Source organism: Haliaeetus leucocephalus, unplaced genomic scaffold, assembly GCF_000737465.1.
Source record: "Haliaeetus leucocephalus isolate CR32 unplaced genomic scaffold, Haliaeetus_leucocephalus-4.0 Scaffold915, whole genome shotgun sequence".
Lineage (NCBI taxonomy): Eukaryota > Metazoa > Chordata > Aves > Accipitriformes > Accipitridae > Haliaeetus > Haliaeetus leucocephalus.
This window is the reverse complement of record NW_010973351.1, coordinates 4,402,520-4,427,885: the sequence shown is the minus strand read 5'-3', so window position 1 is coordinate 4,427,885 and position 25,366 is coordinate 4,402,520. Positions and strand designations below refer to the sequence as shown.

Genomic DNA, 25,366 nt, shown 5'->3' with positions numbered 1-25,366 from the left:
CCGGTGGTTTTAGGGAGGACGGGTTCCGCCATAAAAGCGAGGCACCTTCTCCCCAAATCTTCCTGGGGTTTCACTCCCTCTCGGTTCTGCTGCAAAGTGAGGGAGGAGTACGGGTGTATTCCAGCGCCGTAGCAAATCCATAGGCACAAATTGCTCCCTCGCGCAGTCGCTCCTGCCGATAAGTTAAATATTTATGTATTCCGGCTCGGGTGGGAGCGCGTCTGCTGAATAGCCACGTACAAAATACTGGACCCAAATAATATCTCGTGGAAGCAATCAGTGGGACTAATTCTACCACCCTACGGTCAGACGTGATCTAAGGGGCTTTGAACTGAAATAATTTGCTGCTTCTACAGTTTTTTCGTTGTTTTTTTTTTCCTGCTGTGGATTTATTTCCCTTAACCTTGCTTCCAGGCCAGTTTACACAAGCATTGTCCTATTAGGTATTCGGAAAGCCTGCCAAAGTGTCTCGGCTTGTCATTTTTTATTGAGACTTGATAGTATTAGGGAACTGCCTGCTGCTTCTGCATCCTTTTCCGTGTTTCTTCGGTGCGCTGCATCAGGTCTCAAAGTGTCTCATCAGCCGAGACTGTCACTAAACTGCATGATCTTTGGCAGGGATGCATCGGCAGCCCTTTCGGCACTGTAGAGCTGCATAAAAGAGCTTTTACAGAAACAGAGTGGAAAGGTGCTAATCTTTGCCTGCTAATGTTCACAATCAAGAGTAGACAATTACAACAGATTATGGGGGGTTTCCTAATTTTTTTTTCTTGCATAAGGAGCAGAATTTGAATTTTCTTTCAGATCCTGAATGGTGCAGCACACTGCTTTGAGCACTGTGAAGGTATCACAGTCCCATCAAGCTCGTTTGCATACCATATGCAACACAAATGATCCTAAGGGTTGGAAATTCAGCAGAAATACCATTGTCTCTTGAGGGAGCTACAGCAATTCTGGTGCAAAGGAGAGTGGGGTGGAAGGGAGGTCTGGCATCACTCAGGACTGGCCTGGCAGAAAACCGAGCGAGTCTTTTGCAGTGCTAAAAAGCTTCTTTACTCAGCTGTGAGACTTCAGCCCTTTGTCTCAACTTCTGTCATGAAAACAGAAGTCTGCTATTTTAAAATATGTAAACCTAGGCTTGCCTGACTTGCAGTAGCAGCACACACGATACAGGCCAGTGGCCATACCCCAGAGGCAGTGCTGTATTTACATAGAGATGCTGAGGTCCCATTAAATCTCGTATTAAGCAATAGGAGATAATGCTCATTAGGATCTTCTGGAAGGAGTTGGGGCTGGTGGGGGGCAGGAAATAAAGCTGGTTCCTTAGTACCCAGCTTCTCTTGGAGTAAAACAATTCCACCATTATTTTGTCTCATGTTACCAGCAGAGCTATCTTTAGCCCTGAAACAAGAGCCTTGAGCAACTGTGGGTACTGAGGATGCCATGATACATTTATTGCAAGATGAGAAGTATTTAAACTAGTATTTACATTCAGGTTTTTACTTTTACGTTCCACTCATCTACACCCTCTCTTTGTTTTCAGGTGGGCAAGTGCTAAAGTGATTGCTGGTACGTCTGTCCTGGAGACCCTCCTCAGGGTGCCTACTGCTTGCTTGCTTTCCAGTAAGAGGCACAAGCAGAAACTGCTGTGGTTTTCATATCTGTGCTGTCGTTTAGGGCATTACTTTTAAATCTTTATCAAAATAGCCCTCCACTGCAACATCTACCTCCCAAGGAGTACTCCAGTCTCCCCTGGAAGTCATAATTTGATCACTGCCACAGGAGTGATGACCTAGGTGAACCATTTGTACTAACTCATATTGCAGTTCTGGTAGCAATCCCTGCAACTAACCAGCTTTACCAATGGTTTTGCCATAACGCTAAGCAGCGTGTAAATGGGAGAGTATTTTTGAGAATCCTTACTGACAGTTGTGTAGTAGCAGCAAGATGGGTGATCTGTAACCGTTGGAGACGCTATTGCTGGTGCGGCTAAATAGCTAAATACAATTGTGATGAGCACTTTATTCTTGCCCTTTCGTTCAGAGTTTTGGTTTTGTTCAAATCTTGTCTGATTGCTTTTTGGAAGCTTCAAAAGGTGGCAGCCACCTAATGGGGATGGGGAGCAAACCACTGACAGTCCCGTGAAGAGACTTCTCCCGCACTGGGTAGGCACGCGCTGCCTGGACACCAGAGACCTCTTTTTTGTTTTACTTTCTGTCACTGCAATCACATTTATGGATTTTTCCTGGCCTGCCAGGCTTTCACTGTCTGCAAAGGAGTGATCTAAATTTAATTTGTGTGCAGCTAGAGTTTCTTTTTCTGCAGTTTTGAAGAAATGTTGTCGTTACTGAGTAACTTAAACAGGCTTATATTTTGCAAGCTTCTGCCGGGATATGTTTTGTTACAGTCATTACTAAAAGAAACTTGCATGAAAGGATTCAAAGAACAAGTATTGATGTGAACCCAAATGTCTGTGTTAATAAAACTAGGGGGGCAAAAGGCAACTTGAGTAGTTACGACATACATTCATTCAGGCTTTCAGGTATCAATTTCTTGGGTTTTGTTTTCTAAACTTATAAATGAAATTAAATTGTTTCCTCAAAAAAATTCATTAAAGGAGATACTTTTCAGCATGAACATTCATTGGATTACAACATTCCTGTAGCAGTTGGCAGTTCTAGCTCTCTGTTTATTTTCCCCAAAAGCATGTCAGTTATATGAGCAGGGCTAATGTCACTGGTTTTCAGGATGGCTTTATATATAGATACAGATCAAGAGTAAAATGCAAAAGTAATTCTGAGTTATGCGGCTAAGGATAATTTGCATTTCTATGCCATCTTTCAGCTAGAGAGGTCCCGAAGCACTTTCATTAAAAAAAAAAAAAGAAAATTATATGTAGAACTATTTCACCAGCCTGAAATGCAGCAGCTGTTTAACAGCAGAGAAAAATACTAAGAGTCTCTCTTATACAATTGTAATGGAAATATCAATTTGGATAGGCAGAAAGTTATTATGCAAATCGTATGGCCATGATGCTGGGGCTAGTGGATGTATTCCTTTAAAAGGTACCACACGGTCACAGGTAGTCAGGGCTTTCCTTTATGAACTAATCTCCTCCAAGTGTTACAAGAGAACTGCATTAGGAAAAAAATGTAATACTTCTCCATTTGGAATAATACCAGTGTTACAGTAGGCATGAATTTTGGCAGCTATTGCTGTTCATGTTAATCCTTATATTCTGGAAAAGAAAATTTCTTTTTTCTGTCAGAATAAATAAAAAAGTAACTCCTTCCAGAAAGAGCTGTTCTAGTATATCCAGAGAGGTTTGTTGATAAAGATGTAACAGCAAAAACCTTTCCGTTAGAAAATCTACAGAAAGAAAACATTTCTTGCTGAGTGAACACTTTGCAATGCCTCCCGTCCATCTAATAAGCAGATTCAATATGACTTAATCGGATGTTCATCCCTTTAGTGAGAATTTTATCAGGTTTGTGCTGACCTCAGTGCACAGAAAATATTTATATTCAAATGTATGATTAGGTTTAAAGCATTAACAAAAAAGTTTTCAATGCTGTGTTAAATTGCAAAGATACCAGATGCTCAGCTGACAACTTGAGGCATCTTTCCACTGGTGAACTGTTTTGATTTTAATCTTAGGGGAGCCTAGAAGACTGCTCAGAATATTACCTATAAACAAACATCACATGCTGAAACACTAATGTTTCCTTGAAATATTTTCTGGCAGTAATTATGTGTCTTTTAATTATATCTCCACTGAAAAGAGATATCCATGGCTTCTTGTGCTGTGCAGGAATTATTAAGATCTGAATTTTGCAACAAATATCCCTGTGATTGACACAGCAGTGCTGAACGGTACCTTGTCTAGGAACGATGGGGCAATGAGCCGGTTGTGAAAACCACTGGAAACCTTCAACGCATATTGAAAATCATCCTAGAAATACAGAAAAGGTGCAAGTTATAGTGAATAAAGATCCCATTAGATTTGGATAATTAAAAGAAGCTTAAGTCAGATTCTCAAGAGTTTTTACTCCTCTGCCAGGATGTTAAGCTGGCAGCAGAAAGGAGATCCTCTCCTCGTGTGGAGGCGTGGGCTCTTCATCTCTTGGACTGTTTTGGAGTCAGATAACAAGGGACAGAAGAAGGACAGAGCGCTGTACTTGCAGGAGGAGGAACTTGTTGGAGACAAACTAGTCAACAAATGAAGAGTCGAGTCAAGAAAAGTAAGTATTCCTAAGGGAACAAAAAAGGAAAGGCAACAAAAAAGAAAAAGATGCAGCCACTGACATGGCTGCTGAGTCAGTTTCTTTGTCCTGTGTCTACTACCAACAACAGAAAGGAAGGAAAAATCAGGACTGAAAGACTGAACCACCAGTGCCAATAGTTTAAGTAAAAATAATAATAATAATAAAAAAATAAAATCTTTATTTCCAATTCGTAAACTTACATTATCTAGCACAGGTTTTGCTGAAACCTGAGGGATGTGGAACCAAAGTTGCTTCATAAAGTAGAAATTTTCTGTAACTATTGTTTTTTAGAAACTGCATTTTCCCAGACAGCAAACAATTCATTTTCAAATATAAAATACATATTAATTAAAATGTAGTCTGTATCTGTCTGATAACCTGAATATAAAATGAAACACCATCTACTTCCCACTGGACAAGAATCTGCCACACAAGTGGACCCTGCACTGATGTTCAAAAGAGGAAAATTGAAGGAGGACTGAATCACTTATTCACCCCACAGCATGGCTTTTAATTTCTGTTGTATGGCATATCGACGGGGAAGCGTACAGTCCTCTCTTGTGTGTATATGGACTTTAGCTTCCAAGATTGATTGTCAGACACAAATCCAAGTTTATTTTACAGTAAAGAAATCCATGCTAGGGTTGGAGAGCAGTATTTCTTCATAATATATGACCTGGAGGGGAAGAATATTTTAAAGATGTTAAATGACTTCACAGCTACTTGATCACTTAAGTTTTCTGACATGCTGCTTTCCTACTGAGTTTGTGGGGGGTTTGTTTTGTAAGAAGTATAGCACCAATTGAAATAAATATTTTCTGAATCCTTCTCCTCTCTTTCCCCTCCTCCATCAAATATTGATATGTACATACCCCGTCAACCAAGGCAGCTTCTTGCCCAGCATTTTCCTCCTCTTATTGTCCCGCACTGTGCTATGCACACTGTCCTATGCCGTCTTGCAGTGATGGCATCAGAACGCTCTAATGTTCTTTCGAGGCTCTTTTCTTTCTCTTGTCACATAAAAACATTTTTAATTAACAGTATATTTATTCTCTCTAGATCCTCTGTCAGATAATGGCAGTGTAAGGTGGAGAGATGCTTAGACCACGGGAGGAGCTGTGATGCTGCTGAGGGTAGAAAAGGGTACAGCTCAGCTTTCTCTTGAGATTTTCCCATGCTTATGGCAATTTACTGGTTGGAGTCACTGGGCAAAACTTCTGGCAGGTTTGCAGAAGCCCTTTCCCAAAACCAAAAGTAAAGTGATGCAGACTGGCTGGAGCATGCAGAAAGATCAGAAAGATCCTCCTTACATCACTGGAAGGAAATTTGTGTCCTGTGAATTTCATCAGGAGGAAAGGCAGTAAGTCCCAAGAACTCAAAGAAATTAATTTCTTTTTCTCATCTTTCAAAAGTCAGACAGTGATACAGAAAGACATGTTTTCTCTAAAAAAAAAACCCATCAAAAGGCATTTCATGAAGGACTGCTGCTGCTCAGAAGGCGTGGCTGCATAATGACATCCAGCAAAGTGCTGGGTACCACATCTTGATCAGGGCAAGGTAAAAAAAAAGGATGATTCATGTCATACGTATCCCTTATATGTATCCCAATACTTAATTATAAAGAAATGTTTTTCTGATACTTTCATAAGAAAGCTTGATAGCTTTGGCAACATTATAACACATTGCTGAGGAGACAGAAACAACTATTTCTTTGTTTACGTAAATTTCCCTTAAGCGTAGTCCAAGTTACAGCACACAGGAAATCTGTCTAAAACCAAACATGACCGATAAAGAGAATTCTGCCTGAAATGAACAAATCCATTTACACACCTTCATTTTTTGTAAGAACAATAGTCCCCATAGGTATTTTCTCTGAAATACTTGGCATGCTTTCAGCCACACCTGAACTCAGTTGACTGGGTGCAGATGTATTTCAGCTGCAGTGGCCTGACTCCTTTACAAGTTTGAACACACGAACTCTTGTAGCAGCTGCAGCGCAGAAAACATCTGTCTTAAACCCTGATAGATGGGACCACTTGCAGACATGGCAAAGTCGCTCGGTGGCTTTAGGTGAAGCCTGGAGGTTTAGGGAGCATTCCTTTCTTGTTCACTGGTGTGAAGCCATGCAGAGAGAAGTTTGCTGGGCTAGACGGGATTTTTTTACCCTGGCAGCTCATGAAAGAGTAAGGCATGTGTCATCCAAATTATTAATACATAGTGAAAATAATTGTAAGCCTATTTAAATGTAAGTTCTTTTATACTGTGTGTAAGATCATTGTGTTAAAACACTTAGCAATTAAAAAAAAAAAAAAATCCAAGCTAGAAATAAAGAAAATGTTAGTAGTTGTACCTCACTGTAATCCCTTCTCCTGCTGAAAGCACAGCAGATGTTTGATTCCCATGTTTACAGTTTTGGAGGCAGGCGTAAAAATATTGTGCTAACAGGCAGGCAACCATAAGTATTCCCTGTTTGGATATTTAAATATCCTCACCATCGTAGACGAGCAAAATGAAATGGGAAACTAGACTGGGCTGTAAACTTTTGTCCGTGGAGCTTGCCCTGCATGGAGCAATGCAGAGGATGGATGACAGGTGGGAAAGAGGCAGTGAGGGCGACCGGCTGCTCCCCTCCTGTGCTCCGGGGAGGTGAGGATGCCTTTCGGAAAGAGGTGGGAAGAAAAGGGAGATCTCTAGACCTGCTAGACCTGGTCCTCCACGGGGTGTAGCACCATGTTAGCATCTCAGCCAGGGCACTAGTTCTGCAAAACTTATCCCAGGACCATCAAGCCGTGCATTAGGGGCTATCAACCCGGAATCCCGTAATGTTCAAGCTCCAGTGTGTTCAGGCTGGGATTCTATTTAATGAAGAACTGGAACTATATTTTATTTGACCTGAGTGAAAAAGAGTTTCAGCGTGCTACTGGTATGTCTCTTGAATGTGGAGAAATGGACTGCTTGCTTTTTGTCGGGAGCTCTGTCTTCTCAGGCTTTGCTGGGAGATTAAATTAAAAAAATGAAAAAAACAGGGGTTTGTGGTTTTTCAACGTCTTTTGAAACTGCTAAGCGGGTTTATACGGTTATCCAGAAAAGGTAAACAGAAAGTTACTGAATTAGGTTTACATGTAGACATTGAGATAAAGCATTACGATTAAAATCTTGCTTTCGCCATCTCTCTTAAATGTAGCAGCTGATGTTGTGTATTCTCAGCAATTAATGTTTTACTGCATTTGAAAACTGGAGCAGAGAGACTCTCAAACACGGGGCGGCAACAAGTACATCCAGCGACAGAAGCTAGCAAAACCCAGGTCAGAACTGAAGCAGGGACGAATGCTGATGACAGCGATCCGATCTTCAATGGTGGCAGAGCAGGGGCTGTAGGAAGCCGTTGGACGCGGTGGGAAGCTGGGATCGGGTCCCTTCCCAGAGTGTGGGAACACCAGAGCTGCATTTGCATAATGGTGCAAGCTAATATTAGGAGCGGCTGGGCTCCCAAGCAGGAGTTTACCAAGGGTTCCTTCACTGTGGGAGAAAGACTCACCTCTCTCTGGTTAGAAAAAAATAAATAGGACAGGGATGAGTGTTTACTTGTTGATGCACAAGTTCTTTGAAAGACCAACTTCTCGGAAAATTGTTTTGGATGAATGTGCCCGGCCCCCTCGGCCAGTCAGACTGCATCTGCGAAAGACCTCCTTAGGCATGGGGAGAAAAGGTGATCCCATTTTATTTTCCAAGGGCAACAGAAGAAACGGGACTGTGCATAGCCTTACCTAGTGCTCAGATTACTCTGTCGCTGTGGGCTCTCTCTGAATGTCACGCTGTGGCCTCTCGTGCATTGCCCTTCCCTCGAACGCTGAAACTAAGCATGCCTTTTATTCTTTCTCTGGCCCAATCATGGAAATGTGAGTTTTTCATAAGGATGAAAACTCTGATTTTTTTTCAAGCACATCGAACAGAAAGATCTTACTTTATAGAGGTTTCAGATAACTCAGATAGATAGGAACATTGCCACATATAAGCTAGAATTGAGATGTAGCTCTGGAAAACTAGCTCTTATCTACCTGCCTAACAAGGGCCATCTCCATCTTGCATGGTGAAGTAACTCCCTACTTGCCAAGATCAAATGTGCAGCTGAGGCATTTATTCAGTTCCTAAAGTATACCTATACCTGCCTGGAGGCACATCTACACAGACTACAGAGTTGTTTACATAAAAAACAAGAAAGGGAACCCAGAGCGATGTAGCCTCCTCTGGTAAAAAGTCAGACCAAAAAAATCCCGCTCGCTCGTGAGGACCGAAAACCCTTCAGGCCTGGCTTCAGGCAAAAAACCTCCGTAGATAAGATAAGCCTGGCAGCAATCCCAAACTGGATCCCAAACTGGAGCTCTGCCCAGCCAACTGGGAGAGCTGGGAGCCGTCCAGGGGTAATACCTCCTGCTCTGAGATACAGAGCGAGTGTCAGGAGGGGTGAGAAGAGCTCCCCGGCTGCTTCTGCGGCTGGCGGGGGAAAAGGGTGAGCGGGGAGGTAACCACGGTCCAGATCATAAATAACCTTACTATGGAGTAAACCCACCGATTGAGCAGACACTGCAACCTGTGACACCAATGCTGGGTTTTCCACAGCAGGAGTACATCGTGACAGATGGGTAGCCGGGTTGCTGGTGTCTGTGGGTGGCCTTGAAGTCCAGTCCCAGGTAAAGTGCATCCTAAATGCTGCTGCGGAACAGAGCTAACGATCGTACTAACAAGAATGATGGTCTGCATTTGGCTTTCTGGCTTGAATCTTCCTACTGCCTTCTTTGGCAGGCGTAGTTAATAGCGCAATTATAGATCTCGGCTATCAGCTAATGTATAATTTTACAAATCTCAAACAGCAGTTGATGAGAACCCCGCTGCCAGCATGAAACCTGGCTCTCCACCCATCAAGCAGCAGGGTTGTCTAACATGCCACATCACAGCAGGAAAAGGGCCCATTCTGCTCTTCCTGAAACAGAGTTGGAGGAGGCATTTGGAGGTATAAGATCATTCAAAATGAAAGAAATTCAAAATTATTCAAAATAAAATTCAAAATCGTTCACAGTAAAAGAATCAAATAACATTTTAAATAATTAAAGTAAATTAATCTGACAATATGAACATGGCAAAGAAAAGAGTAAAGCTCCAAAGAATAAAATTAAAGAAATATAGGGCTGCTTTTCTATTCTTCCTCACGTCCACCCGGCGTTCTTGTAGCAGCGTGGAAGAGAGTTCAAGCTAAGCTAGTCTTCCTCTCTGTCAGGAGAGATGGGTGCCTGTCCTAGCCCTGTGCCTGTAGGATCTGTATTGCTGTTGCTTCCAGAGGTGGGCAAGGTCTGATATCCCATCTCCCGGCGGAGGAGGAAGAGTCACGGTCATATTGCTTGCTTAACAGGGTGGCCAGTCCCCTTTAGTTGGTTCAGAAACAGCATTCTTTGTGCACAGGGAAAAGGAAAGAGGGCACGCTCGGATCCTGGTCGGTCGCTAGCTCAAAGCTCGTGCCGACCCTGAAAGCGGCACGCCAGGACGTATCGGCTCCTCAGAGCTCTCTGCTTGGGAAGGCTGGTTCTCTGCCTCCCTCCAGCTCTGCTTAGGAAGAAGAGGGTATTGTGTGGGTCGCTTTCTCTCTGGTATGAAGGGAAAGGGTTCCCATGTGTGGCCGTAGAGGAGTTATTGTTCTCCTCCTCTTTCTTCTCTCCCACAAGCGTAAGAATAGATGTAGCAAGACGTGTTGTGAAGGGTATGCTTGAATAGTAGGGCTCTTTTGTCAAGTACAAAGCAACTACAGCTTCAGCGTACTTCAGTTTGCCTTATTTAGGTGGAATTAACAGAGTTCATGTGCACCCCCCTCCCTCAGTCTATTTCTGGGCTTTGCTAGTTTATGTAACAAAACTTTCACATCAGTTTGGGCCCAGATCCCGTAAGAGTATTCTGGCCAGATTTGAAGGTTAGGTGAAGGTCACAAGGAAACAGAAGTAAATATACAGCCAGGAGCACACCAGTGGCAGAGGAATGGACTGGATGCCTTTGCTAATGATAGGATCTGCAATTTTATCTGGCTTGACTGTTCAGGGAAAAGTGATGGGAACGTTTGAGAGCTACCCACTTGGTATCCCAATAAGTGGACACCTTTGTTTTTCTGAGCTAGAGCTCTGTCATCTGATGACACCCAGAAATTATAAAATAAAATGAACTAAAACCCAGATATAAAAACTCACAGCAGCACTGAACTTTGCACAGTTTAATTAAAATGCCTAATTGGATTAGCAAACAATAATTTGGATTATTGGATTTGCCACACAATAGTTTTCAAATGCATGACGAATCTCAACAAGTGAAAATTCTCTCTAAGTGGGGCAGCAGTTGGAGTTCTCTTATTTTTCCTGTATCTTGAAAACATCTTTCTGAAACCTTCATTAAAAACAAACAAACAAAAAAGGGGAGCAGGGTGTTTCTCAGGAACACTTAAAAAAACCCCCAACAGCTTGACAAGAACTTTGCTCTAAGTCCATGGTTATCAATAGCATCTACTAATTTGTTATGCCTGACTTGTAGCTCACTTTAGCAGCTTGATTTTTCAGGCTGGACTAAGCGTCTCTCCTTTGAAAATGCATGTCCGTGTATACCATGTCATGTATCTAAACTGAGCAGCAACATCAAACATTTAATATCGCTAATCGTGGTCTGTGGTCATTGCTCTGACTATATCTGCTGATCTGAACAATCTTGCCTAAAAATTGAAAGAAGATGTCATGCTAATGCTTAATCTTGAAAATACCTGGGAGCCAAGGTGTCTGTAGTAGAACCAGCAAACAAACAGCATGGATTTAGCTAGATTAGTGGCTGCTGATTTTTCCAGACAATAATCTTTCATATCTGACAAAAGAAAAACTGATTTAGATGTCTGACATTTTGCAAACATGGTTAAAATTTAAAGAATGGAAACAGTGAGGAAGCCTGGCACTCATCAGAATACAAAACCCCAAAGCCAGTCAGATGTCTGTTTCCTAAAGAAATGCCTAGGAATTGGAAATGCTGCAAATGGATTTTCACTGTAGAAGCTTGCTGGAAATGTCACCAAAATATGATTCCCGGTAATTATTTGTAGCCCTGGACAAGTATCATTGTTCCTGACCAGCAGCGTGAAAGTAACATAAAGTGAATATGTGGAATTCTGTTTAAAACAAACAGCTCGACATTATTTGCTCAGCTAGAGAGGAGTATTGTTTCTGTGAATTCCAGCCATAATAGAAGTCTGAGCACAATATTTCAATAATAGCTTAAATAATCCTTGATCAAAGAGCAACAGGGTGGTATTAAGAGCCAGATGGATTAAATCTTCCTCAGAGAAGAATACGGAGTCCCAGACCTTACCACCGCTCCAGATGAATTCACTGGAGGGACCGGTCCTTTCTCATGCTCCTGGGGGATGCAAGCAGGCAGCGAGCGAGCAGGACAGGGCCGCGGTCCCTGGGCAAGGCTGCAGCGGCACCTACACCTCCGTAGGTGTAGAAAAAGGATGGTGAAAGGTCTCCAGAGAAAGACACGTTGTCCCCACAGTGTCCTTGTGACTGCCTGCCTCCTGCGGTCTGAGGGACCGGAGGCACGGATTCGGCCTGAATTACCTTTGCCTGTCAGATTTGAAGTGCTGGTCCCGGTCCTGCCTCTCGTGGGGGTGCCTTTCTCCATCCACTTATTCAATTTTTTAGCGCAGCTCACAGCAGTTAATTCTTTCCTGGCCCAAAAAGTAGGAAAGGACCTGGAAGAAAGATGCGAGGGTGACAGTTATCACCCGCTGCCTGCTGTAAGGTGCAGAATGAAAGGCAGTGTCCGGATGGACTTACACCTGCGAGACACTGTATTTGAATAGATTTATGCGGTAGTCACCCCTCTGCTGAGTACTGCCAGATGCCCAAAGCCTTGCTGGCTGGCTTCCCGGCCTAGGGAAAACAGTGAGATGAAGTCTGAGTGGATGGGAAGAGCTGGAGACAGCAGGCAGGGCAATCCCTTCCATCTCCCCGCAGGTCACTGAGGAGACACCGCTCGCTTCCCTGCGAGGGGAAAGGAAAACAAGGAAAAAGTGTTCGGATGCAATGCTGTCGCCTTGTAATACCTGCCATTGCAGTACAGAAATTGTTCGGTTTCCTACCTGTAACGTGTATGTACCCGTGGCCTTCCCTATATCCAGAAACAGGGGATCAGAAAGGACATTCTGCATTCAGTCCTTGGTATTGCAGATTATCCCACCACCTGGCTCCGTACCTCGTTTTAAGGCGGCTCTTGGTAAATCGAAGTTGTTTGTTGTCTGCAAAATAAAGGAAAACAAGGTGGGCAGTGAATGTAAGTGCTGTACACTAGTCTGCTTAGGAAGAGGCACTCCCAAACTGAATCCTGCCTGCCCAAGACCCAAGCCCTGCAACACTTATCTTTGAAGGCGTACAGAATAACAACCTGTAGTGCGTACATACAGATCCTGAGTTATTCGGGCAAGTCTGGCAGCACCACGTCAGCCAGCTTAACCAAATAATCTACTCGTTCTTAGTGCTTTCCCTCATTAAAGCATTTTACAAACCCTGCCTTAATTAAAGTTCACAGCAGTCCTGCGCGTTAGTAAAATGTCATTATCCCAATTTTACAGATGAAAAAATTGCAACAGAGAGGTGAAATGCTGTGCTTGAGGCCGCAGAAGGAGACACTTTTAGGGGCAGGATTAGCCATCGGGAGCTCTTGGCTCCTCTGAAGGCAGTGAGGCTGGGTGCTGACATCTCCTGTTATCCCATACTTACCCTCCGGAACCGGACTGTGCCAGGTATGTGCCAAGGAGAAAGAAGAAATCAGCAACGTGACCTTGCTGGGGCTATCGTGGAGTCTCAGAGAGCTGCCCTGTGAACAAAAAGGGGCCGCAAACAAGTTACAGCAGCCTCTGAGCCTGGGCCAAGCCACAGCAGGCACCGCACCACCTTTGACCGCTGCCGGATTCGGGACTTAATCCCCCAAACCACGCTGCCTCGCTGAGCCCGAAACCTACTGGTGACCGCAAACATATCGAGGACGGCTAGCAAGCTGTTGCAAACGCTGATCCAAATGCTGTGCCATTTGCAACCCATCTGGAGTGACGTGGGGTGCAAACTTCTACTCTGAGTCATGCGGCAGAGATGTGAAGCTGGGTCTCCCACCTTTTGAGCCACCACCCTAGCCAGAAGGCTCAGATGGGTGCAGCTGACACTCCTACACCTTCCATTTTCATGTAAATGTTCAAAAGGTTTCATTTTTCCCAATAAGAAAGGAAAACCCCTTTCTACGCGTTAAAAAAAAAAAAAAAAAAAGAAATCACTACAAAGAACGATCATCACCCACTGCGCAGATGAACATAAAACATTTGGGTCAAAAGACACTTCAGGACGTCTCTAGTCCCACCGCCTGCTCCAAGCAGGGTCAGCTCTGAGATCGGGCAGGGTTGCTCAGGGTTTAGCCAGTTGTGGCTTGAAAAACTCCAAGGATGGAGATTACACAACCGCCCTGGGCAACCTGCTCCAATGCCTAATTTTCCTCCTGGTGATTTGTATTATTTCCTTATATCCAGTTGGAACCAGTTGGACTGTTGTCCTAGAAAGAAGTGTGTCATTTCACCTGGTTGTGGCCACCCCCAGTAATTTTTTTCCTTTGTTTGAACCTCTGCTTAAAAATAGTGAAAAAAAAAGACTGCAGAAACTTTTCGGTATGGATTTTAGCACGGTAGCACACTGTCAAGATCTCGTGCTGCAGGCTCATGATTACATCAGAAGTCTGATAAGAACATACCTTTTTTGTGGCAGAATGCAGCAGCTTTTTAAAGACTCAAGTGTTATTTCGTTTCCCCCCCTTGTTTTAATGAGACACTGCTTTCAGATCCCTGTAATGGAATACAGATAAGAGGTCTCTAAAGCTCTCAAGTTTACATCACGTCTTAATACCCTAAGGCATAGATATCATGATTGTGATTTACTGCTGAAATTCACCTATTATATTCACGTTGCATCAGTAACATTAGTCACCTGTTACTTTCTGGAAATTCTTTTCTAGAAACATAATACTCAAATTTGCTTTTGGAGTTCTTTCTATATTTACTTTCCTGACTTGGGGCGGGGGGAGAAAAAGGTGTCGTGCAGGATCTAAACTTCACCTGAATCACCCCGTTTAGTAATTATACATACACCAAAGCCAGGAACTCAGTATGCCATGCGGGTGAAGGAGGAACGTGGGTCTCATTCGGCTTTGACTGTTGTAACCAACTGCGCCATCGATCTGGTCGTGCCTGTAACTGCGTATTGCGTAGCTGTGAAATGCTCGGCTGCGTTTGCTTTGTCCTAGGTGCAGGAGTTACGTGCAGCTGAGCTTGCACGAGACCTGCAGCCGCAGCCAGCTGCGAGAGGACCCTAAGGTGTGCCACTTACCTGGGACGTTCAATGCTGATGTTGGGAGAAGTGCCAAAGGGCGACAAAACGACTTGTTTAGTCCCCTGGTATTTTCCTTTGTCTGGTAAACAGGAGAAATGTGGCACAGACTCTACCAGGCTGTTCTGCCATTGGTATCTTCTGGGAGGGGTGGTTAATGAAAGGAGCTTTCCCGTGGAGTGAAATACGGAGGGACAGCGTGCTAAAGCTGGCGCGGTTCAGCCTTCGGACGCTGCCGTTTTCTGGTGTATCTTGAGGGTCCACGGCCTCCTTTTGCTGTTGGCACTGTTGCTTCGCCTTGGTTAGGGTCAGAGAGACAAAGCCACGAGCTGGCTTAGGCACCGCTTAGACCACAGGTGCCGCAGCGATGCTGCCCAGGGAGCTGGCTGGTCGGAGAGGCAAATAAATCCGCGCTGAGCTCCCTGCTGCCAAGTCAGGCCTGGGAGTGGTATCCAGCCAGCAAGTTGTAGCCCAACTCAGGTGTGCTCATGCAACCTGCCGTGGCTGCGGTGTGGACATATGGTCTGTTTTGCTGGAGGCCAAAAAGTGTCAATTATTTATATCTCAGTCTTAAGCATGGGACTGCACTCTTATTCCTCACCAAGATGAGTAAGATGGAATAAGAGGCTCTTATTCTCACCCTCTCTTTTCTCCCCTCCCTCCCCAAAAGAAAGATTTTGGTTGGTTTCTATTATGTTTGTTTTGAACAATCATGTAGTTTCAGTGTGGAAGTGTCTGATGTGAAAAACACCTCGGTATACTCTGACAGAAGTTGACTATATCTCAGTAGGATGAAGTCCTTGCATTTCTAAACACAACGTTGGTGTTTTCTGTTTGAAGTTTTGCAGTAAGCCAGCCATATAACCACTAGTATTTCAGTGAAAATTAGTACAGAAATTCTTACCTGCTTCTGTGTACCTACCCCCTTCGGACAAAATGGTCAAGGGGAGCCCATGTCCTTTTGAAAGCAAGCAGCTGCTGCCTTGGAATGACATCCTGGTAAATTGGGCATGTAATCCTGTCGGTTTGTTACCCTGCTAGAGTGAAGTGAGGTTCAATTAAGTACTGAGAAGAAAAAAAAATAATCAATAGAGTATTGTGGAGCTTCCCCTAAACTTAGCTGGGGGGATCTTGCTTGTGCTAGAAGCTTCAGCCTGCTGTCCCTGGCATCTCACTCCAGAGCCCAAAATACATACAAAGCACAAGAATAACTTCACTGGAGCTCATAAGTGGGGCAGGGCAGCACACGGATCGGGACCCCAAAGCCTCCAACCTTAAGAGAGGGGAACGGTGTGCGAGCAGCTTGTGAGAAATGCGCAGCTGGTGCCCCTGACGATTCACGTAGCCTCGAAAGAAGAGTCGATGCCGATTTTCCTCCCTCCCGCATCGAGAAGAGCTAGGAAGCAGCCTCAAACACGCTGATGGCTGCCACCCGCAGGGGTGCACGGGGCTTTCCCCAAACACAGCTCAAACCGAAGTTTTGCTGTGATAATATATGAGCAGGCTCCTCGAAGTCAGTGGGAGTTCACGCAGAGTAACGCGTTACCCACCACGAGTAAATGCATCACAACGCGCTTCAGATCATATTCAAGGGCCCAAATAAAAAAAAAAGCCTATCTCCAGCTGCTAGAAACTGCGTCAAGAGAGAAGTTTCCTTGATTTCAATGGCATCACCTGCAAGGATAGAATTGCCCACATCTGTAAGTCAGACCAGGGCCTTGAAGCGTATTTCTCCTGGAGCGAGGATTGCATGGCTGCATTTTGTGAGCATAATTGGATATTCTGCCTGTGCTGAAATCGCAATAATAGACCCGATCTCTTGAGTCTGGAAGAAGGCTTACAAGCCTGCTTTCTCACCCTGCCCTATTTTCATAGGCCAAATACCTGCTGTAGGAAAAATACACAAAAGAGACAGCAAAACCCCATACCTTCTGCTTTGGGTGCTGCTAGAAACGTTCCGGTTTCCAGAGGTTTGTTCCATAACCAATAATTAAGTGCAGTCTCAATCCATAAGATGTATAAAGCAAGCAAATTATACAGTAGCATGTCTTACTTGTCTCTCCACAAAAATAATTTTTTGCAGTAAGCAAACACAGCAGGGTTTGGATCCAACCGCTGTTTCAGTCGAAGTATTATTTAGATTCTACATTATTTTCACATCCATGGTGAAATATTTTTAGTTAAGAAAGAAGAGTTATGTAATGAAATGCTTATCCCTGTAAATCCATAGTGCTGGAGCATATGGGATATATTAGACACTTCTGGTCATTGAAGTTATAGATTCTCCTCCTCAATCTGAGGAAAGCGTGCGTGGGGAGACAGTTATCAGCGAAAGTATCTGTCACAGAACAACATCTCTAATACTATGTTAGTAGTTCCAAACATGAAGTGCGAGAAAGGTGATTTCCTTTTCTTCTGTTTCCCTGTCCCAAAATTGCCACCTATTCTGTATCTATTCAAAGGCGGAAGGCATCAGCTGCCTTTGATCTTTAACAGGAAAACTTGGAAGCAAATGACAAGCTATAAAGAACATGTTTAATAGATACTGAATATTTCCCTACATAGGTGCAGCCTGGAGAAGCAGAGGCCAGCAATGAATATGTGATCTAGAAACCCCGCCTTCCTGCAGCGGTGCATAATTTGCATTAATTATGTCTATAGCCATTACATCTGGCACTAGCCTGGGCTTCTCTAAGCAAATGTGAGATGCCATAGTTGTATTAAGAATTTTGCTTTGTTTGTCAGTCAATTGGGCTTTCTGTCTTTGAGCAGAGTACCCTTTTATCAGGTGTTCAATAGCCATTTTTTTCAAGGCTTATTTCACAGCAAAGGTTCTCTGTTTAAAATTTTTAGCATTGCACAGAGAGCATTCTGCAACCTGGAAGTGATTATATGTTTGACGGTATTTAAACGATGTTTGAAATGCTGAGTTTTATTTTGATGTGTAAGATTTGCAAGTTGTGGTTAGTTATACATACCAAAAATAGCTTTTCAAGAATGTTCAGCCAAATGGTTTGCTTTTATACAAGAATATAGACAGAGAGCAAACCAACAAAACTGCAGATTTAGTCAGGGAGTTATTGCTTAAAAATCTTTCAAAATTTTCATATAATTGCAATGTGAGCTGAAGAAGAAATCTTGAAGTGATTTTGCTCTGAAACTCTGTTAGCAGTTCTTTGAAATTCTTCCTTCTCCCCATGGAAAACTGTGAACTCCTGCAAGACAGCTGCCTTGTTACACTGGCAAGTGTCCTGCAACACACTGTCTGCACTAGCCTGCAACGCAGAACTGCCTGGGACTTTCTGTCCTGAGGCAAAACAAGTCTAACAATCATTTACCTGCTTCAGTGTATTTTTTATGGAAAAAAAAAATTATAGGTATGTAAAATGTATCATATAATTAAATATACTATCTATAATAGGTATAGTCTATTCTAGATAAGATATGAAATACACAAAAATATATGGGCAATCGAGCCTACTTTCTGCAGACCTTCTAAAAGGGGAGACTGTTCTGATACACAGAAGCTTCAGGGATCCTCTATTCTTCAGGAATCTAAACATTCTAAACATTTGAGTGACTATTTCCACAGCAGTTCTCAGGCTAAAAGCGACTAAAATGTAACCATTTTTACTACTACCTGGAATAGCAAAATTATTCCCCATCAATTTCATATACTCATGAATATGCATGCACTACTACTTTCTTTGCAAAATGGGAGAAATGTGAGAAAACTAACTTTTGTCTCCAGAATATGTTAAATATTTCACTTACAGGAATCCATGAAGACAGATTTTTTTTCCCCCCCCGGATTCTACTGACAACAGGAGTTGATTCACTGCACTCTCCTCGGAGAAAAGGTGCTTGGCATAGCTGCAAAGTAGGTCTGTCTACTAATAATGCATACATAGATAATGCGTATGTGCATACATACGTACAATAAAGTATCACTGCTTGGAAAAGCTATTGGAGGCATATTCATCATTTTGCTTGGGCCTACCCAACCTAGTGCTGAGAATAGCTGCTGGAGATGTCAGCAAGTGAAAAAGAGAGTCCCACCGAGAATAGCAAAACCACCAGCAGCACCAGCTACCAATTCGTCCTCGTTGCTTATGCATACTAAAGACGACTTGACAATCCTACACGCCGTTGTATCAGCGAGCATCAAAGTAGGTGCAAGCTGATGGTTTGAAGAATATATTCTTATTTCTTCCCATCCGCCAGGTTTCTCCGTGGCTCCCCACCCCCGGGAGACGTTTGCTAGCGAGGGAGAAACTTGGATCGCCGTTGCGGGATTTGAGGAATGGGCTATCGCCAGTCCTGGCAGGAGCTGGCATTGCCTACCTGACCAGCCTACCAACCAGCGGGGACACGCAGTGGGTTTTTAGGGCTGCTGCTGACATTAGGACAGGCAGAAGGGTTTTTACGTAGCGCCGTCAGCGTCAGTGCCGACTGCCTCACTTGTTTAAAAATGAGCCTGCAAAATTTATTAGATGGAGCCATCTGCTTCTCAGCCATTCTCCTACACTACCCCTGACAGTGACTGTCAGGAGAGGAACAATGAATTTACAGCAGTGGGTGAGAATCAATTGCTTTTCTGATTCCTCTTCCAGAGCTACTGGAGCCCTGACAGTGCAACCCGGAGTATCTGGTAACACATCTCTTTTGAACTTTTAGGGTGTAGAGCAAGTATTTGTGGTCACTTTTACTTTGCTCCTTGCAAAAGCCAATGAAGAAGACCCTGCAAAAGAGTTGTGAAGTGTTCGCAATCACTATCGTTAATCAAGCTAAGGAAGGAGGAGCTTCACAGTAACAACCCCGTGGTTTTCTTTTTTTTTTAAAAGGAACCTGTTCAAAGGTCATTTGGATCTTATTGAGATATAGCCGCTGATTTCAATAGGTTTTGAATATGGCTATGGGTGTATGTTCTCTAAATGAGGAGTTTTCATTAACTGATTCCAGTCTGGAGCATGCATTTTTTTGTTAGAAACACATCATCTTCACGGCAAAATTACTTTTGGTTGTGAACGCTTCTTGAGACTATGTTTACTCCATTACTAATGACAACTGAAAGCACTGTGGTTTTTTTCTGATATTTACCTGATGTGAAAATCAGGTGCAAAAACTTACAAAATTTTGTCAAAACAAGAGAAGAAATCACTTCGATTCACTTGTATTGCAAAAGAAATGTATTAGTTATGCTCCTCCCACTCCGGATCTAAATAAGAAACCGTATGTCCCAAACATTGGCTGCTTTTCAAACTATACCGGTTGATCTAACAATAATACTTTTGCCTGCAAACCTCAGATGACAAAAATACGGACTCTGTTGATGTTAATCAGCGATTTAAGGCAGCAGCGTAGCTAATTTGTTTCAGCAACTCTAACGGATGAAAGAAACAGGTGAAAGAAGTTGCTGCCATTTCTAGAAGTTGATTCACGTGTCCTCAGGAGATAGCTGGTTTTACCTGCTGCATATGCTGTGTATGTTCTTGGCAGGGGCTTATGGAGGAAGCCATTCATGAGCAAAGAGAGGCACCAACAGTTGCTCAGCAGAGAGAGGAGCCCTTCATGTATCACTGTGTGGTCAGCTGCTCTTCTCTATTTTAGGATCCCCTGTGAGTGGCAGCTATGCTCATTCCCATTTAAGAAAGCCCAAGCCCAGGTTGACTTGGTGACCCGTCCTGGAGCTGCCAGGCACCGGAGAAGTCAGCGTGCCAACAGGGATGCTTGCAAAGTAGCCCAAAGAACACATTTAGGATAGAGTGGGCCACAAGCCGTGCCCATCTCAGGGCAGAGCACCAGGAGCCACTGCTGTCTTAAAAATTTGCAAGTCCTTTGTCTCTTGCGGATGCCTAAAATCCTCGCATTTTCCTCCCTTCGGTATTTTTGAAGTATTTTGCTGTTACGAATATGCCAGCTCATGAGGGCAGGTGGCAAAAGGCTGTTCCCTGCTCCAGACACCTTAGGTTAGGGTGTCCCACCTCCCCAGGCTGTAACACACAGGGAGTTGGGACTTGGGGCACTCACGCTTCTCCTGGAGAAGCTAGCCCTCTTTTTCATGGCATTGCTAAACACCAAGTGGAAGAGAGAAAGAGATCACGGATGACCCAGGGACAGCGCAGTCACAGCGTTCCTCTGAGGACAGCCCTTCCCCAGGAGCACATCTCAGATCCCACCACCCTGTGCACAAATTCGCCAGCTATAACCGTGGCTGTACAGAGGCAAGTTCATTCTTGTGCTCTTTCTCGCTCTCAATAAACATTGATTTATCCCATGCAAAGGGGAGCGGTCGCGTCCGCCCGGCCGTCGCGGCACATTCCTGGGCAGGAGCTTGAGGTTGCCCTCGAATCGGGCTCTGCTGGTGGGACAGACGGAGGAGCACCCGGCCCGTGATTCTGCTACATCAAATTTGGGGAAAGGGAAAGCTACGGGAACAGCTCAGCTATTGCTTGTGAGTAGTTTGTGGTATCGGGAAGTACAAAGTAGATACAGCGAAACCAAGAAGTATTTGCACATTGTTTGATTAGGTCACCAGAGAAAGTGAGACAGAAACTTAATGTCCTGAGCAACGCAACTGGGTGATGATTATATTCCTAAGCCTAGAAGACACAAATGAGTGATTTATAAAAGAAAGGGGAGAAAAATGTCACGTTATCTGTTGGAATTGCTGCAAGGTCACGAAAAAGATTCGCAGAAATACCCACAACTTACCAAGAAATAACGCCTGCGTCTCATCCCATCCGTAGCAGACGAAAGCTGACATGTGCAGAGCTTCTCATTGAAAGCACTGAGCACATCCTCCTCCTCCTCCTCCTCCTGCCTCACCCGGTGGCGTAGCAAAGCACTTCCAGCTTTCGCTGAAATCAAGAGTTGAGGACATTTAACATCTACCTGAACTGTTTTGCACCTTGCAAAATTAGGTGCTATGAGTTTGGTGTTTTTTCCTACCCAGGCTGTGCAGGGTACCTGCTACTCTTGCATGAGAGCGAGTGCTAGAAAGCAGAGGCAGAAGTACTTTCTGGTATTCTCTGGAGCAGTTCAGCTCTAGCTCCAGCAATCTGTGTTTTCTTTTTATAATGGCACCTCTCCCTGTGGTATCTTAGCACTTGCTAAGAGGTAATCTCGGGGAGTAAATACATGTCCACTCCTCTGAGTTGCCTAGATTGGATTTGTCCTTTAATTCTATGTTCTGGTGGGATTGCTTATGTAACAGATTTTTTTTTTCCCCTCGTTAAACTAAGGTTGCAAGTCCATGGTATGGAGAATTAGGCAAACATTTCATATCATAAAACTACAGCCTGTGGGTGTGATGGGCTTTGGGCCAGCATCTCTGAACAGACAAATGTTTTTTGTCATTTTGGGGAGTTAGGAAATTGGACAGATTGCACAGAGATGAGAAATAGTAAATGTGTTTCATTAAAAATTATTTTCTCAAGCTGGTTTCAACAAAAATATTGAATATTGGAAATGTCGTTACACCTTTTTCAGCATTGCAAATGTAGGCCAGCAGGCCTGTTTTAAAGGAGTAAGCGGGAGGAATAGAAATAAAAGTGAGTAAAAAGCTTGCAACAAATCCCAAATGTGTATTTATTTCTTAGGGAAACAATCAGTTTAACAGACATGTTGATGGAGAGGATGATTTCCTAGAAAAATAACCCACAACACTTTCTCTTCAGAAAAAGGACTTTGCATGCACAGGTTTGAATGGCTGCATGAGGGACATACGCGTGGCATCATTTTGGTGTCTCGTGTTGGGGCGGCTTACCAAGGAGCAGTAAAAACCACCCATGAGCAAGCCGGTGAGCTGCCCTCTCTGATTCTCCCTAGAAATGCCCTGTAGGCTGACTGGAAAGGTTAATACCTGTAGGGCAGAGTCCTCTTTCGGTAGATCTGAGCACCATCTGCAGAGTCTGAATGGGAGCAGCTCCCCGTTCAAAGAGGGACACCCCACCAATCCCTGGCACGATGTTTTCTTCTACTACCTCTATTCTATCTGTTTTCTTTTACCCCGCTCATGAAGGATGAAATGAACGCAAACCAGACAATTCCACTTGCAGAAACACTGCTCTGGCCAACCCTGCAACTACAAAAGTCAAATCTTTGGCTGAGGGCGGTGGGGCTCTCTTTCATCTCCTTGGCGGCTTCGAGACCAACCGTCCCGCTCAGCTGGGACCAGTATGACTAGAGCTGATGGAGCACTTGGCGTAGGGAGCCAGCATCACCTCCCAGAAATAGCCAAGCCAAAGGCGCACACGAGCAGACTTTGAGCGGTGTGAAGCGGGGCCGACACTGCCTTTCAAAGAGGAGAGAGGTGATTAATTAGCTGCCCAGGCAGTGTTGTTTTCCTCTGCAAAGTAATCTCTCTTTTGGAGCTGGGAGACACGCTGCTGACGGTGCTTAATCACTCCTTCGGGACGCCGAGGTACAGGCTCACCGCAGCCCTGGGAGGACAATTAGGGCTCGGGAGGGTAATGCCGGGTTCCTGCGCTGTTGTCCCAGCTCCGGCAGGTTTGCTGTGGGGCTACAAGCTGGTCGCTTGGGTTTTTCTGCCTTCATTTGCCCCCCTGAATGAGTTAAAAGATGGGCTTTGTGGATTAGTTATTTAATAAATTCTATTGTGCTTTGCATATGCAGCACATCATTTAAGCATCCCTATGGCTGTGCACGTTTGTTAAAAGCTCAGGAGTGGTTGTATTACAGCAGGTGAGTGTATTTTGGCAGCCCCAGTTGCACAGATGCATCAGGTTGCGAAGAGAATTTAATGTGATTTCAAATAAACCATCTGAAAACGTTACGAGCTCTCCCATTTGTTTGGATTAGCATAAGCTCTTCCTCCCCTCATCTCATTTCCTGCATGTTTAAACTACAAATACAGCTGAATTTAAATGTAATCCTCATGTCTTTACCAACTCATCTTCACTGACAAAAGCACATCATTAAGAAATAGTAGTGTAAGGGGGGGACTAGCCCCCCGTTTCCGAATGTGATGAAAGCAAACCCATCCAAAACTGTGCTAGTGGTTTAAATTTATCCCCTAAGCACAATAAAATTGGTATCACAGAGCTTGCAGATACAAAAAAATCTGAGTTCAGGTTTAGCAAAGCATTTCGGTAATTTTGGGATGCCTTCCTCAGTTCATAAACACTCATTACATGTAAGCAGACCTGGTGCCTGAAGAAAACGTGTACTTTAATCTATTATTGATTATTTTTACAATCTTCAAAAGCAACCGGAGTGTATCTCAGGGCAGAAGTGGAGAAGCTGAATGTGCAGTGTGTGCCCTGGGGATTTGCCAAAGCCAGTTCCACCTGCAAAGTAGCAAGGGGTTGATCCAAGCCCAGTGCAACTAGGAGAGGAGAGTGGTTATAACCTGATACCCTGATTCAGTAGCAGTGTGCAGTTAGACAGCGTATGTTTGGTTTGGGGCTGGGGTTTTTTTGGGGTTAGTACAAGATGGGCTTCTGCAAGAGCCATTACTTTTAGGCGGAGGGGTGTTCAGGACCTGAAGCAACTCGTCACTGGGAAGTTGAAGAGAGCGCCCTAAAAAATGGTCCAGCTGTGGTTTGCTTTGACCCGGCCAAGGCTGGGACTGTGGGAACTACAGCCAAAGGTACCACCAACCAGACCCGAAAGTGGGTTTCAGAGCAAGTCATTTCAGCGGAGGAAACTAAAAATCACTTTTCAGGAAGACTTCTTACCAGAAGGAAGACATAAATGCCAAAAGTCTTTAGAAAAACTCTTTTTTTCTACAATTTAGATACTCAGATTCCTCTCTGTTATTGCCTGCCCTGCCTTGGAGAAGGTAGTGACCACTGGAAGAGACGGTCACTGGAGGCACAGAAACATGTAGCTTGGTCATCACCAGCTGTCTCAATAAAAGCAGAGAGAACCGAGGCACCAGAGTGGCCTGGTGCAGCTCTTGTGCTGTGGCAAGAGGAAATGTACAGGGAAACCTGCGGCATATATACGTTGTCAGAGATGTCACAGTGGCCGTACTGAGTCAGACTATTTGTCAATTTGGCCCAGTATCGAGCCTCTGACCAGGGTCATAGCGGACACGTAAGGAAGAGTACAAGAACAGGTTAGGCGTGTTTTCCCAGACTATTCTTCCAGCCTTCGAAAATTTGCAGCTCCTGATCCAGAAGGGTTATTCTGGTCTTTAAAAGCCTGCAGTGGATATTTGTGAATTCACCCAGCCGTTTTTGACCCAATGTGAATATTTTACCCCATCTCTGTGAAGAACCATTTCCTTTTGCCAGTTCTGCCCTGGCCACCCTCTGGTGTCACGGGGTCCCGGTGGGACACCAAGCTCACGTGGGACAACCAACAGTCATTCCCTACTCACCTTCCCATGCCGCTTGGTGGACCTCTAGCACATCCATCCTTGGACACGTCCTTTCCTGGGCTGGAGAGTCCTGGTCTCTGGGGCTGCTCCTGGTGTAAAAGCCATTCCACACCTTTGAAGATCCTGGTTATCCGTCTCTGAACGGAGAGGGTGCCCCAGGGACCCTGGCTGGGGTGGACAGTTCTGCCACCACTGCTCCTCCTGGGAGGGAGTTGACCGCAGGAGCAGGTCCTTTTCCTCCAAAATTGGGTAAGCTAAGCTGGGGACGGGGGAAGAGCTCAGGGAGGGAGGTGTGTGAGAGAGAAACC

The 25,366-nt window shown here is 44.3% G+C and overlaps 1 protein-coding gene across 1 annotated transcript in view; it reads right to left on the bottom strand.

The window, feature by feature from the left end:
* The window catches only part of EPB41L4B (erythrocyte membrane protein band 4.1 like 4B), a 195,098-nt gene extending 170,003 nt beyond the window's left edge, over nucleotides 1-25,095 (bottom strand). Inside the window, exons 1-4 of the mRNA XM_010583595.1 lie at nucleotides 25,059-25,095; nucleotides 21,425-21,570; nucleotides 3,878-3,952; nucleotides 112-172 (exon numbers count right to left, since the gene is read on the bottom strand). Of these exons, the coding sequence (XP_010581897.1) occupies nucleotides 112-172; nucleotides 3,878-3,952; nucleotides 21,425-21,570; nucleotides 25,059-25,095 (319 nt within the window). The remainder of the gene's footprint in view (nucleotides 1-111; nucleotides 173-3,877; nucleotides 3,953-21,424; nucleotides 21,571-25,058) is intronic.
* Nucleotides 25,096-25,366: the final 271 nt, after the last annotated feature.